Here is a 14,175-nt window from a genome sequence, read left to right as displayed (position 1 = left end):
CCCCCTCCAGCATTTCCAGTCCCCTGCGGCTCCCCAGCCCAGTCAGCTCCAGCGCAGCCCGGGGCTGTGCCAACATTAACACACGGAGGCTCCGGCGCAGCCGAGGCCACCGCCGAAGGCAGGAGCCTGTCCAAGGGTAGATCATCGCAGCTCTTCACCAGGACGTGCAACCACCACAAAAGCATAAATACGTACAGTCATTTAAAGCCACAGGGTGACACTGTGCGGGGAGAAAGAAAAGAACCATCCAACACAGCTCGTTACAATTCACAGCCTCCCTTCAGGAAATGGATGCTGGAGGGGAAGAGGTGGGGGGGACACACCAAAACACCCCCACCCTCCTGGCCAAGAGCCCTCTGGCTGAGCACCATCAGCTCCCCCTGCACAGCCCCTTCTTCGCGCCTTGCTCCCAGGGTCCCATTGAAAACACGCCTGGTATTAAACGATGCCCTGCGCTTCCTTGGCTCCAGGAGCAATCGAGAGAGCCAAAGTCCCTTGCCTGGAGACGCGTCACAGCTCCCGCAGCTGCAACCCCAGCACAGGGAAAGCCACTTTGTACCCTTCTCCCTGCTCAGTCCGCTCCCCACGTGCTAGCAACAGCCTGGCCCAGCAGCGCCCACAGCCTTAGGGTGTCCTCCACCTCCATGGGGACTCCACACAAGGCAAACCTACAAGTTCACGCACCAAACCTTCATCTCAGGAGATGCAGAGCGCTCAGCGCAGGAGCCAACTGCCCTGGATGGGGGAACTGACACCAAAATTGCACAGCTATAAAAAAACAAACTAACTGGCAGACGTAGCACAGCTTCACAACGGTACCAGAGGACCCCTTTTACCAAGTGAGCCCTAGCAGTTGCTTCGCTTCTTTATTTCTCAGAGGCCCAACCCCAAGCATCAGAAATTAATAAAGAGAAAGGCTATAGTTTTGCTTGCTTTGTGTTTATGCAGCTGCAACACGATCATCCCCTGGGATCATCTTTCCTCCCCACAGACAGGTGAGGTGGAAGCCAACATCTCTGGGTACTGGGCAGTAACTGGATCCCGCAGACCCAGATACAGACGCTGCCCTGTAAGCCTCTGCCAGGGAGAAACTGCCTCTGACGTTAAGACAGACCCTGCGGCAGGGACAACTCCCACCACCATGCAGGTAAGTGCTTCGGCTCGTAGCTCAGCCGCAGCGCGGAGGCTAGCACGAGGCTGTTCCCTCTGGGACAGCAGGGATCAGAGCTTTCCCGTTGGCTTCTTACCCTGCCAGCTTTCACAAGGCGTTGTCAGGCCAAGTACCAAAGGCTCTGTTAACATTACAGGTCCTCGTTAGCTTTTCAGGCCTTCAGTAACAGGTTAAAAACAGTCAGAAAACATTAATAGTGAGTTATTCTTCAGTATTTCCACATGTGGATGCGCAGAAAGAAGCCTTCTAAACTACAGCATGGTAATGTCCTTCTCAGCTTCGGATCTTGCTGTGCCACAAGTAGGGCTGCTCAGGTTTCTAGGAGGAATAGAGCCTTACACTAACAATACAAAGACCACAGCCTAAAAGTCATGATTGTTTTGCATGAATATATTATAAAATGAAGGAAAGCCTTTCTGTTCTAGTAGCAAGAGAATTCAGTGTCTGTGTCTTCTCTTCCCCAGCTGACACTCTGCAGGCTCCGGACTCACCAGTGGTGCTTCATTCTCTTTAATGTCTTGCTTTTCCATGTGCTGCTTTTTGGAGCAGATTTACTGGAGGAATACTTCCTGCGGTCATTACCTCTTTCTTACACTGACGCAAAGACTCTTGAAATCAGGGAGAGGGCCAGGAAGCTAGATATGGATCCTCTAAAGGCCAATCTCTCTTACACTGTCAGCAGTGCAGCAATATGCTCCGACCAAGAGATATTTTTGCTCGTTCTTGTCTTCAGTAGCCCAGAAAACAGGACAAGGCGCAATGTGATCAGGCAGACATGGGGCAACGAGACAGACGCCAGAGGCTATGCTGTCCTTACTCTGTTTGCTTTGGGAAAGCCAACTTCAGGAACCACCCAGCTGGAAATCAATGAAGAGTCTCAAAAGCACAGAGACATTATTGAAGGCAGTTTCATTGATTCTCCCGAGATGCAGACACAGAAGATGTTGATGAGCGTGGAGTGGACAGTGACTTTCTGTCCCCAGGCAAGGTATATTCTTAAAGCAGATGAAGACGTGTTTGTCGGTATTCCAAGTCTGGCTGAATACTTGATTAGCTTAACACAACTAGAGGACATTTACATTGGAAGGGTCGTTCATCAAGGAGTGCCCTGCAGAGACCCTGAAAGCCCTGGCTTTGTTCCCATCCATCAATACTCAGAAGAGTTTTACCCAGATTACTGCGATGGGAGCACTTTTGTCATGTCCCAGGATGTCGCTCGCAAGGTGTATGTGGCTGCCAAGGAGGTGCCAGTTTCAGTGCCCCCCGATATTTTTGTTGGAATCTGTGCTAAAAAAGCTGGCATCACTCCCATTCACAGCTCTCGATTTTCTGGGGAGAAGCACATCAGCTACAATCGATGCTGCTACAAATTCATTTTCACCTCTTCCAACATGAAAGAGGATGAGTTATTTAAAGACTGGAAGGAAACAAGCGATGGGAAAGATTGCTCATTACTGGAAACTTACTACGGTCTGGTGTCCTGCAAGGTTTTGACCTATATTGATAAGTTCAAACAGTTTAACTTAGATAGAATAAAAAATGAGGTTCTTCATTTTGTCAGTTAAGATTTAACTTTTGCAAAGAAAGCCTGAATCTTCTTTTACCAGTTGTTTTATCCTGTTAACATTCAGTAATAACGATCTCCTCTCAAAGTTAGCTCTCTTCCCTTCAAGAGCAAATGAATTCTCAATGCTATAGTGTATTACAGCACCAAGAGAACTGGATGCACTCTAGCTACCAAAGTACCTACAAGTACACACATAAAAGTTAAAAAAAAAAAAATAAAAATAAAAAGTATTCCAAGGAACTTTGTATCCAGTGTTTTCCAGACCTTTGAAATCCTCTACCTTATGCCAAAACTCCTTCTGCATTTATCTGTGAGGCATGACCTACTTCCAAAGTACTTTGTAACAAAGGAAAATAAATCTTTCCATCCATAAAAGCGAGCTACTTCTGAGCAGCCTGTGTTACAGTACCAGTGAAACCACAGAACGACTTAAGAGTGGGAACAGGCATTGAACCATCATGGGAATTGCTTAGGTAAACAGCCTGGGAAGATTCTAGGCAAGAAATCTAACTTACCTGTTAAAGAATCTTATATTTCTGTTGGTCATGGCATCGGAGAAACTCTGACACAAGCAGCTCAACACTGTAACATTATGCTGGAGAACAGCATCAACAGTGAAGTCAGAACAAATTCACCAGCATGCTGGTAACGCCAACCTTATTCAAAATGTAAAAATTCCCCAAATTAGGAACCAGTCACAGAGCACAAACCCCACCCATGCCTACATCCTCCACATTAGCTCTTCCGAATCAGCTCTTTCAGCAGTAGAGAAACTAGCTGGACAGATTTGTTCTACAATTGTGACAGGCACACATGGGAAGAGACACACATGTACCTTTCAGGGCCCCATCTACTCTTCCCGCTGGGATCAAAGGAATTGGAGGCGTGCTCTGAAGGATCCACAGTTCTTAAGTACCAAGTTATGTTGCTTGTTAACCAGGGTCAAATGATGCGGTTTGGTTTTGGGGTTTTTGTTTGGCTTTGGTTTGTTTTTTTTTTTAAACCAAGTTCATGAAGTTTAGCATGTTACCTCCATTCTCATTCTCCATCATTCCATTTCTGTTTTTTTCCTCAATTATCTCCACCTGTTGCTTTACAGGGGGGAGGACAGGGACAACGCACTTAAATTTTTCCACTGTATGCAAGATACACCAGTAGCAACACGTAAACCATATGGCAATACACACAATGGGTAGGGAACTACATGTGAATAAGGGGTAAGCATCTGATCAATTAATCAGAATGTTGAGCTTAAAGCTCAACAAAATAAAGCATATGTGCATATAAAAAAAATCCTCGTTTGGCATCTCTGTGTATTCTAAAATATCACATTTGGCAAATGCACCATGCAAAGTGGATGCTAAAGACTTAGCACACAGAGTAGCCTTCAAAAGCAACAGCTGAAAACACACATGGAAGAGACTCATGAATTGCAGAAAAGGTTTATATATTGATTTCTGAGTTTTTAGTATACAGCTCATACAGAGTTACCAGAGCACAAAGCCACCTAAAATAACAAAGCTGAACTGTCCAATACAAGCGCAAACTAAGGACTTCTATACTCTTTTTCATTTCCTTTTTAGTTGTTTCATGTTTTTTCTGGATGCAGGATTCGTGAAGCTTCTGCGCTCTCTCCGTTCACAAATGAGACACTCTGTACTGCATTTCTCACTAGCAGATGTTTATTATGCACATCTAGGATGAAAGCATCAGCAGTAGTATAATGTTGGGTGACAATTTTTGTACATATTAGATCATAAGCAACAAGGCAGATCACCTGCACTCAGACAGCTTATTAAACATTAAGGGATCTTCCCCAACTACCCTGCTCCTCTGAGCCCCCTTTGCTGCCTTGCCAGCAATTTTTGGCAGGCAATACTATCACCTCTGCTGCAGCTCAAAGCTACTACAAGCAAGAGAGTTACTGCATGTCTAGATCATCCTGCTTCACTTGGCAGAGTGAGGATACAGGGAAAGTACTTTCCATAGACGTACACCTGACTTGACACACTACTAAAATAAGCCCAAAAGTAGTTTTGTTATGCTCCCCCCAGCTATTCCTCAGATTTCTTTCTTATGTCCTCAACAAAAATAATGTAAACCTTTTGTATAAAGTACACTGTGGTCTCTGTTTATGGACAAAGACACATCACATGTCACTAGAGTGTCCAGCTAGTCTTGCATCTCATCTTCAGCTAGCTGACCACCTTCAAAAGAAGATTACAACTTCGTAAGGTACTACATTTCCATACTCCTAATTCAGTTCATGCCCTTAAACGTGAAAGCTTTATGTTCTTACCCCTTTTATTCTAAGTTAGGCAACTAAAATCATACATTTTTTTTTAAACAACACTTAAAATTAAAAAAATTTATCTGTTAAAAAATAGTGTAAACAATTTAAGATTTGGTTCTGAAGTAGACTTGTAGTGCTATAGCTCATGCTCTTCTTGAGCAAGTAAAGTGAGCTGCTATACGTCGCAGTCAACAAGGGAGATAAAGCTCCCAATTTGGTTTTATACACTAGAGTGTGCATTCATTTTTTTTAAAAGGGCTAAAAGCTTTTTTCATCTTCAGCATAAAATGTAAACAATATTTAGGATTATTTATTCAAGCAAGACTTACATCCAGCAAGTTGAAAATAGAAGAGAATCCAGTTCGTACTCCCTCATGTGGACAGAATGTTACTAGCTTATAACAGGGTTTCTGACAGAATATGACTGGCTAAAAGAGTATGTTCCATGCGAGTGCCAAGTTCGGCAGATACAAAAAAAAAAATTAAAAAAGAGAGAGAAACTACAGCAGCATCTGAGGTTACAAACCTCAAGGTGTTTTGGTGTTTGTTTTTTTTAATTGAACTGTGATCTACTGAGAAAACATGATAGAAACTCCAAACCCAAGAACAGTTTAACCAAACACTGATACTTTCTGTAAGATAAAAAACAGCCAGCAGTTGATAGAGTGTTTACCTTGGTTACTTGTCTCACGACAATGCACAGAGAACTTCTGCCATTACATTCTACATGAAAATATGCTGTGCCCTATAGGTTTTGATTTGCTCTCATGACTCTCATTTCAAACAGAGTCAAAGTGCTTCATAATCCTTTAAAGAGACAATCTAAAGAGACTCCAGCGTGGAGAGTCTTTACACCTTGTGTCTTAACAGCTATTTCAGCAACATGGTTTGCGAGAAGGGGGACCAAGACATCAATAACATTATTCTGCTCCTTCTACGGCTGTAGTAGAAACTGCCTTAACATAATAAGGGCCTTCACGCAAGTAAGCCCTGAGCCTCAAATAATACTGATTTCCAAAGATTTCCGCAATTGTTTTAGAGTTTACAAGGGCCTTAACCAGTTCATATTTGGCATCCTTCGAAGCTTTGTCAGGCTCCACAGATCTGTCTACAATGTACTCCACAAACCCTGGGCTGTCAAGCATCAACTTCTGGGCCCATGGTTGATTTGCAATAGCCTAAACATGAAGACAAAAGAGGGGGTAGGGGGAAAACACCTCATTTTAAAAACCCAAAAACCAGTTACACAGTAGGCTGTTATGCAAATAGGCAAGGAACAGAAAAAATGAAATGGGATATTCATTCTACACAGTAGTTACACAACCACCACTCAAATCAAGCAGCAGGGTTTTAACACTGGAAAGCAAGTACAGCTCGGTGCTTATCTTAAAACTTTAAAGTGAATTATCACAGCAGTGCCTCTGATATCAAAGCAGCATAGCTGTTGCTTTTTTTTTTTTCCCCCTCTCCAGTTTATAAGAAAATAAGCATTACAGACATAACATGTCTGCTGCTTTATATAAATGGTGAATAAAAGTGGGGCACAATGAAAAAGGCCTTATTTCTGACCACTTCAGGGCTTCAACAAGAAGTTTGTGACGTTCACTTAAAAAAAAAATAAATAAATCTGAGACTGAATGGCAATACAATTCACTACCTGATCTTTAAAAACAAAAAGCACTTACAGTAAATACCCGTAAAGCCCCACAGTGGAGATCAGGGAATGGCTGAGTACTGATGCTCCTGAAGAGTTCCAATGGCTGGCTAGACAAGGATGTGAACCACGATTCAGTCATTCTTAAAAGGTCTTCTGTCTGCTGCTCTGGCTACAGGCATAACGTACAAAAATCATAGAGTTTGATTAGGATTATGAAAAGCTTTCACGTTTTGACTATATGTTCAATAGTTAAGGAAGTTATTTAAAACAAACCACCAGCAGATTAAACTGAAATAGTTTAAATTTTCAACTTATTTTCATGAATGAAGAAATGACCTTCTCTATTTCATTTAGCTTGGAGGACAGTTTTAAATATATCGATTTTGATACAGAAGATGAGTGCTGTCCTAGAGTACAGTCCTGCAAGACAAATTAAAATGGCTTACTCGCTCATTTAGAGCTACACTGTTATAACCAGATTACTGGATCTAAAGAACATACACAGGGATTAGAGCAGCTTGCCACTATCCCTTTAAAGCACAAGAATATTAAACTGTTTACTCTCATTCCCTTGCCAATGTTGTTTTGACTTCATGTTTTATAAACAGATTTCAGAACACCTGGCTTCTTACAAACTCAAACTTTAAGCAAACAAATAAATCAGGGAATTTCAAAACAGTAAAGTTAAGGACTCAGAATACTAGAAAGCTACCACTTCTACCTAAACTAGATGCTCCAAAAGATCTTCACACAATTAGTCAGATGCACAATAATTTCATTCTTGTAGATTTAAAAAGAAAAAGAGAAAAAAAAAAGACGACAAACCAAACCACAAACTTACAGGCAAGTAAAGAAGAGATGAAATTGCATCCAAGCATCGAAGTCGTAACTCCGTGGGGGCATTCTTTGCCTGGTGCCCTATTCTGCTTAACAGATTTTGAAATCTGCTTCCTTTGAAAATAAAAACAAAGTGCTTTTAGTTAATTCAGACAGACCTTTACAGGAATACAAAGTTACCCATCACTCACATTATATTACATTAACCGGTAGAAAGTGTTGTACATTAAACCTGAGAAAGGCAACTTCTTGATCTACTATAGTAAAAGCAGTGCAAGATTCTCTTCACTTCATATGGATCCAAGATAGATAAATCCAAAGCTTTCATATTAATTCTCCAGACTAACCAAACATTTCCAAAAAGGAAGTTATGTGTCACAGATACTTGAGCTGTCTTGGGAAGTATGGACCCTAGTACAGTTGCAATTAGAAATCTTCAATCCCATTCTACAGTGCTCCAATAGCTATCTGCTAATACAGATTTTTCACTTAAAAAGCAAAAGTTTGGACTAGCAGCAAGAAGTCTAACACCTACTTTCAAACCTCTGAACAATTTTATGTTAAGAGAAACAATGTAGTCTTTACAGAAACCATCATTACATGGTAGTTCATATTTTTCTAATCCTAGTGAGAAGGTCATGACATCAGTAGAAACAGAGGAATCTAAAATAACACAACTACTGACGATTCGTGTGATGCAGCTCACCACAAAAGAATAATCTGAATCATGCTTGCAATACCAGAATTCTAGCTGCCAGGCATTTCGCACTGCCATGCCTGGCAAGACAGTTAAAAAACACCTTATCTGCTATAGCACAGCTATTCAGACATCCTTGATTATTAGATAAATAAATACATTTTTCAATTCCTTTCTCTATTACATCAAACCAATTCACTCTTGTATATTATGACATACTGAGAAAGTTTTATTAAAGAAAAAAAAAAGCGATACTAACTAGTTTTCTGTAAAACCTGTTTGCCTTCCACATTTGATCCCAGGATTCCTAGTGTGTCCACAGCCACTCCAATCATGGTTGGATCATGACTTTCTGCCATTTCAAAGACTTTTTCCATAAAGACAGGGTATCGTTCACAGATCTGCTGTGGACTGTCTACAATAGCCAGATTTCCAAAAAATTTAACAAATCCTGAGAGAACAAGACAAAAAAAAAAGCATTCAGAGTAGAGGTCAAATAATTCCAGTAATGCCAAAATTAAACATACATTAACGTAAGATTGTTTCACTGCTAAATTAGTGTTATTAAGTCTGAATACTGTTTGTGAAAGGCATCAGAATAAGGACTGAACTAAGGAACAAGCCAGTATTTTGGAAGTTATTTAATTCATGATGTAACAGCTGTCGTCTCGAATTAATAAAAAAAAAAAAAAGGCCACAATAACGCAAACTTCAAATGCATAGTAGAGTCTCTCCAGATCTTACCTGTATTACCACTGTCAATGACTAGTATTATTCATGTGTTAGACTGTCCTTCAGCACTTTTTGTATACATCCAACATACACATTCTAATATTCAAAAATTCACATGAGCTTTCGAAACAGGGGCTTAATAGTCCTCTCAATTTAACTCATTAATAAAAGCAAGCAGTAAACACTGGAAACAAGAAATGCATGATGTAACCTGGTAAATAGAAGCCTGAGAAAGGATCAGACTCTGCACCAACGATGATGTTCGAAATTTTATCGATAACTCCTTGTTGAGCAAGATACTGACGCCCATGTGGAGTATGGGCCAGTGAGGTCACCATCTCTATACATGTAGCTCTGTAACAGATAAACAGTTATTTTGGCCTACCTCAGATGGGTTTAAGTACTTGGTGATTAAGAAAAAAACATGTTTTCTACCCTTAAGACAAAATCCAAACAAACAAAAAAACCCAAAAAACAAACTACTCAACCATCCAACACTCCTCCAAGCTCACTCAGCTATCTTACTTTAGGTGTATAGCTGGAAAAAATTCTAAAGTGTTTATATTGCAATCCAGTATTACAATCATCACAGCGTACTGGGGGAACTTCACCTTGGTTCTCAAATTTAAGTATACAGTATTTTACACTCAAGGCTGTTTAAGAAAAAGCAGATAAAGGTTTTTCCTGAAAAGGTTTCACAAGAAACACACACATGTTTAAACAGTGTTATTTTAACACTGAACATTGGAGTTTTAACAATGGGTGAAATCTCATTGGCAAACTCACTATCAACATACCTGACCAGTACATCATCTCCAGTCAGCTCTCCAATTAACTCTGATATTAATCCACTGTTTGCACAGTAATTTAGCGAATCTGCTGACACCGAAGAAATGTCAACAATTAACTAAATAAAAGCACAGGGAAAAAAAAAAGGATTGTTTATAAAAACTTACGATGATAACAATTCACAGTAATGGCCAAATAAGTCTTATAATGCTGAGTAACCCTATATATATTAAATATAGGATTTCATATTTTCATAATTAACCTAATTATTTGCCTGAAACAAGTTCATAAGGAGTTCCACGTTTACAGCACATGCATTTGATTTCTATTCACAGTCATCTTTTCTTCAGAGGATTATCACTGCTATCCCCATTAAGATCTAGATGGCTAAATTGTATTTTATTTCTCCTTTGCCACACATACGTAGACTGACACACTTGGCATTTCTCTCTGTCTCTTCCCCCCTCCAGAAACTTCAATAGCACTCCACATCCAAAGGTTAAGAGACTACAACACCTTTTACTTTTACTTTCAGAGAAGCAAACATTTTATTGTATCTTTAGTAACTCTGCGTAGCCCTTCCAATGTCCTAGGCACCACAAGTTAGAAAATAAAAGACGCAAACAGTACTTCACACTTTTGTACCATAAATTGAGAAAGAGAATTTATGACATTATTTGAGGACCAAGACTGCTGTACTCTTCCTACTCCTTTCTAGTCTTGACAAAACAGAAGCGAAGATAAGTTTGTAAAGCAGTGATGAATGCTAATTTAAAAGCAAGTCATAAAATCCAGGTTGTAATTCAGAACTACAGTCCAAGAGAACTGCGTGATACTTCATGATACTTCATGTCATTTCAATGCTAACATTGATCACATCCCTACCTCATATACTCTGTATCGAACAACATCATTTGTTGCCATGACATTTTTCAAGTCACTCAACAAGCTGCTCACAAATAAAGCCTCTAAGCCGTCTTGCGTTTGTGCTATTCTTGAGAGAGATTTGATGGCCTGGAAGCAAAAACAGGAGCTCATTATTAAAAACAAACAAGCAAAATCACAAAGAGAAGAAAATCCAAGATGATCAGACTTAGCTTCAATGTTCTTTAATAATAATAAATAAATCAAGTTATACATCTAAAATTCACTTTTCTTTGATGAGAACTAGTTATGGTTACTGTGATCCAAGCCTCTGGCATCAAATTCAGATCTACAAGTTCACTTTAGCATCAATAGCTACTGGAAGATAATAGGTCTAGGTAAAATTTCTATCATATCCAAGTGATTTCTGGGCTTAAGGCACCTATATGCTTATATCATCTTTCAAGCAAGATGAGCTCTCTTTTATTCAAAGAGCAGAGGCTATCATTTCAGACACAGTAGAAAAGGTGTACTGTGCAGTGTCCACATCAGTTTGTAGAGGAATTAAAAAAAGAAAGCAATGCTTACCTCTTTAGCCACTGCTATTTTCTCTCCACCAATGCAATTTATTATTTGACGTAATAGTTCCGGACTGTTGAGAATTTCTGTAACAGCATCTGAATTTTCAACAATCCTCCCAACCTAAACACATGATTAAATAATTATAGAAAATAACATTAAACCAAGCTTTTTCCACTATAAGGACATTCAAGTACTGGAACAGCTACCAGACAGACAAAATCACCATTTTTGGAGATTCTCAAAACTCAACTGGACAATACCCTGAGCAGCCAGCTGCAAGCTGGCCCTGCTTTTAGCTTGGGGCTGGACCTGAAACCTCTAGAATTCGATTCCAAACTAAACTGTTCCACAATTCTGTTCTTTTATATTAATGCAACAAGTGTCAAGTTACTACAGCCTATTCTTATCCCATGTTTCCACAATATTGTTCAAAGTATTCTGAATATCAAAATGTTGCTGCACTTCATTCGTATGGCACCTGCTGTCAGCGCTGTCTTAGAAAGCTTTATCCAGAACGTGTGACAGAAGATTCTCTTACAAGTTACTCCTATCAAGGCATAGTTTTATACAGTATGTTTAACAGACACATCATAAAGCATTATATACCAACACATTGCACAGTATTTATCCAAAATTGCATGAGTGTGTAAGAGCACAATTCCTGCAGATAACGCTTGATGTGGTGCTTTTGTCATAAATTAGGACATGAAACAACAGTAACAGATTAGGACTAACCCAGCCTGGCTCAAGACAGAGCTCTGTTCCCTCCTCTTGGAGGGAAACCCTGTACCTGAGAGATGGTGAGGATTTTCACGGAGTCATCGGGGTGGAAGAGCCCCTTCTGAAGCTCTTCTCTGAGGTTCTGGATCACATAGACCGGGTCCAGGGCCTGCAGGAGCCTCTCCAGGATGGAAACACACGCAGACACCTGCTCCCTGGGCGGGACAGAGAGAAAACCGAGGCTTTCAGGAGGAGGACGCCGCCGGCTGCTCCCAGATCCTCGGCTGTGCCAGTCCCCGCCCTGAAGGAGGGCAGGGAAGGAGACGGGCTAGCAGCAGCAGCCACCCCGCTCCGGGGGAAAGGGAGAAAGGAGGCGGCGGGGCCCTGTCAGGCCCGCGAGACCGCACCGCCGCTCACCGGTCATTGACGCTGAGGAGGGCGAAGAGCGCTCCCAGATGATCGTCGCTGAGGCGGGCGCGGAGGGCTGCGGGTGGCACGGCCTGCACGGCGAGCCGCAGGGCCCGCAGCTCCTCCAGCGGCACCTCCCGCCGGGCCGCCCGCTCCAGCAGCTCCACCACCGCCTCCGCCATCTTGGCGCCGCCGGGAAGCATCGCGAGAGCCCGCCGCCCTTAGCAACCGCCGCGCCGTCGCCAGGGGGCCCCTTTCGCGTCCGCCACGCCGTAAACAAAATGGCGGGCGCGCCCCGCCCCCCTTAGCTCCGCCCTCCTCGCCGTCTGATTGGGAGGGCGCGCGAGGGGCGGTGCTACAGCGGGGTGGGGCCGGTAAAGGGCGTGGCCCCCGCTGAGGGGAGGTTGGCGGGGGGGTCTGCGCCGGGCTGCCCGGTTCGGGGGAAACGGGGGAAAATTGTGTTCGTCTGGAGGCGGGAATGAAAACTGCCTCAGCCGGGAGGGTCTGCCACGGTCTGGAGGTGCTGAGGTGGCGGAGCTGCACCCCGGGGCACGTCCTGCTGGCCGGGCGGGGGCTGCAGTGGCGGGACCACCCCCCCCCCTTGCTGCCTGTCCTCCCTTCTCATGGCAGTGGGGACAGCTCGGCCACTTGACGGTGCAAGAAAACACGGGGTTTGCGTCACACCAGCAGAGGAAAACATCATTTTTTTCAGCCCATGGACAAAAGGGGAGATGGTTGCGTGGAGCCAATACATGGCTGTTACCGTACTGCAGAGCTTGGGGGCATTTCATGGCTCCCCGAGGCCTCCGAGCCGGCAGCGCAACTTCAGCTTCTCCCAGTGCCTGCCCGCCGGGACGCAGCCATCAGGCTCGGGTCTAAACCCCAGCTGGGGCTGCTGCACCAGAAGTGCTCTCTTCTGTGAGCTGACAATGAATATGTTTTCCTAATGGCTTATGGGAACTGGCAGTAGCGTAATTAAGTTGCAGTGTGAGACAGAATGGAGTTGTCTGTTCCTCTGCACTGGATTGCTTACCGGGGCATTTTAGGCCCAAACAACGCAACGGGACTTAGCAGCTTCCTAGTAGTTTCTACACAAAGAGTGCAGAGCCCCAGCAACATTAAATCTGAGAAAATACCTATTTTATAGGTGGTAAAATTAAAGCAGAATCGCTAAATGGCATCAGCAAGTGTCTCAGGATCCCAGCGCACCCCAGTGCTTAGACGGGAGGGAGAGATTCCTCCAGCAGACGTTGGCGCAGACAGTTTTGATAACAGCACCGATACTGCTAGGGTATATTTGATTGTCCCTGCTACGGCTCTGACCCCACTTCTGGGGGTGCTGGGCCCTGGCATCTGCCCACCCCGGCTGTGCAGGTCAGGCAGCAGGTTACAGAGGGGCTGGGTGCCAGGGCTCGGGGTAGCAGGGAAGGGCCTGTGGGGACGCCACGCTGGCCCACGGGCCCACGCCTCAGCCCAACGCTGGGGCGGGCAGGCGGGTACCAGCCTTCCCAGGCAGCTGGGGAGGAAGAGGAGGAGGAGTTAGTGCTCATTGCGGGCAGCCTTCCCAGGCAGCCTTCCCAGCTCAGGGCAGAGCAGGTGGAGGGACGGAGGGGACGCAGCCTCTCGGCCGGCCGGCCGGGAAGATGGAGTGGCTGAGCCAGCGCTGCCCGCTGCTGCCCGCTGCCCAGGGCTGTCCCCGGCCAGGCCGTGGCACCGTGCTGCTGGTAAGTGGGAGCCCTCCGGCGCTGCCAGGGCTGGCTCCGTGCTTGGGATGGGGGGACGCGGGTGACCCGCCGGGGAGCGCGGTGTACGCCAACCGAAGCAACCGTGGAATGCCTCTGCCTATACCTTTATAAGG

At 43.9% G+C, this 14,175-nt stretch overlaps 2 protein-coding genes across 2 annotated transcripts; one reads left to right on the top strand and one right to left on the bottom strand.

The window, feature by feature from the left end:
* Window positions 1-1,141: 1,141 nt before the first annotated feature.
* LOC104834012 (putative UDP-GlcNAc:betaGal beta-1,3-N-acetylglucosaminyltransferase LOC100288842) lies at window positions 1,142-2,752 on the top strand. The gene is made up of 2 exons (XM_010571094.1): window positions 1,142-1,147; window positions 1,600-2,752. Exons 1-2 carry the CDS (start codon window positions 1,142-1,144, stop codon window positions 2,734-2,736), a joined length of 1,143 nt encoding a protein of 380 aa, XP_010569396.1. The 3' UTR covers window positions 2,737-2,752.
* Window positions 2,753-4,192: 1,440 nt separating this feature from the next.
* Window positions 4,193-12,512, bottom strand: PSMD5 (proteasome (prosome, macropain) 26S subunit, non-ATPase, 5). Its single transcript, XM_010570773.1, has 10 exons — window positions 12,327-12,512; window positions 11,980-12,124; window positions 11,196-11,309; window positions 10,629-10,757; window positions 9,752-9,861; window positions 9,166-9,308; window positions 8,482-8,673; window positions 7,530-7,639; window positions 6,717-6,857; window positions 4,193-6,209 (listed from the first exon to the last, which is right to left on the bottom strand). The coding sequence occupies exons 1-10, from the start codon at window positions 12,497-12,499 to the stop codon at window positions 5,952-5,954; spliced, it is 1,515 nt and encodes a 504-aa protein (XP_010569075.1). The 5' UTR covers window positions 12,500-12,512; the 3' UTR covers window positions 4,193-5,951.
* Between the last annotated feature and the right edge of the window lie 1,663 nt (window positions 12,513-14,175).

Source organism: Haliaeetus leucocephalus, unplaced genomic scaffold, assembly GCF_000737465.1.
Source record: "Haliaeetus leucocephalus isolate CR32 unplaced genomic scaffold, Haliaeetus_leucocephalus-4.0 Scaffold306, whole genome shotgun sequence".
Lineage (NCBI taxonomy): Eukaryota > Metazoa > Chordata > Aves > Accipitriformes > Accipitridae > Haliaeetus > Haliaeetus leucocephalus.
The sequence above is the reverse complement of the archived record's forward strand: the minus strand, read 5'-3'. Positions and strand labels throughout refer to the sequence as shown.

What these genes read in the sequence shown, in the direction of transcription:
- PSMD5 (XM_010570773.1), bottom strand. Translation starts at nt 12,499, where the DNA reads ATGGCGGAGGCGGTGGTGGAGCTGCTGGAGCGGGCGGCCCGGCGGGAG. An exon ending in CTCCTCAGCGTCAATGACCG is followed by an intron (nt 12,125 to 12,326) that starts GTGAGCGGCGGT and finishes TGTCCCGCCCAG; the next exon opens with GGAGCAGGTGTCTGCGTGTG. An exon ending in AAATCCTCACCATCTCTCAG is followed by an intron (nt 11,310 to 11,979) that starts GTACAGGGTTTC and finishes TCATGTGTTTAG; the next exon opens with GTTGGGAGGATTGTTGAAAA.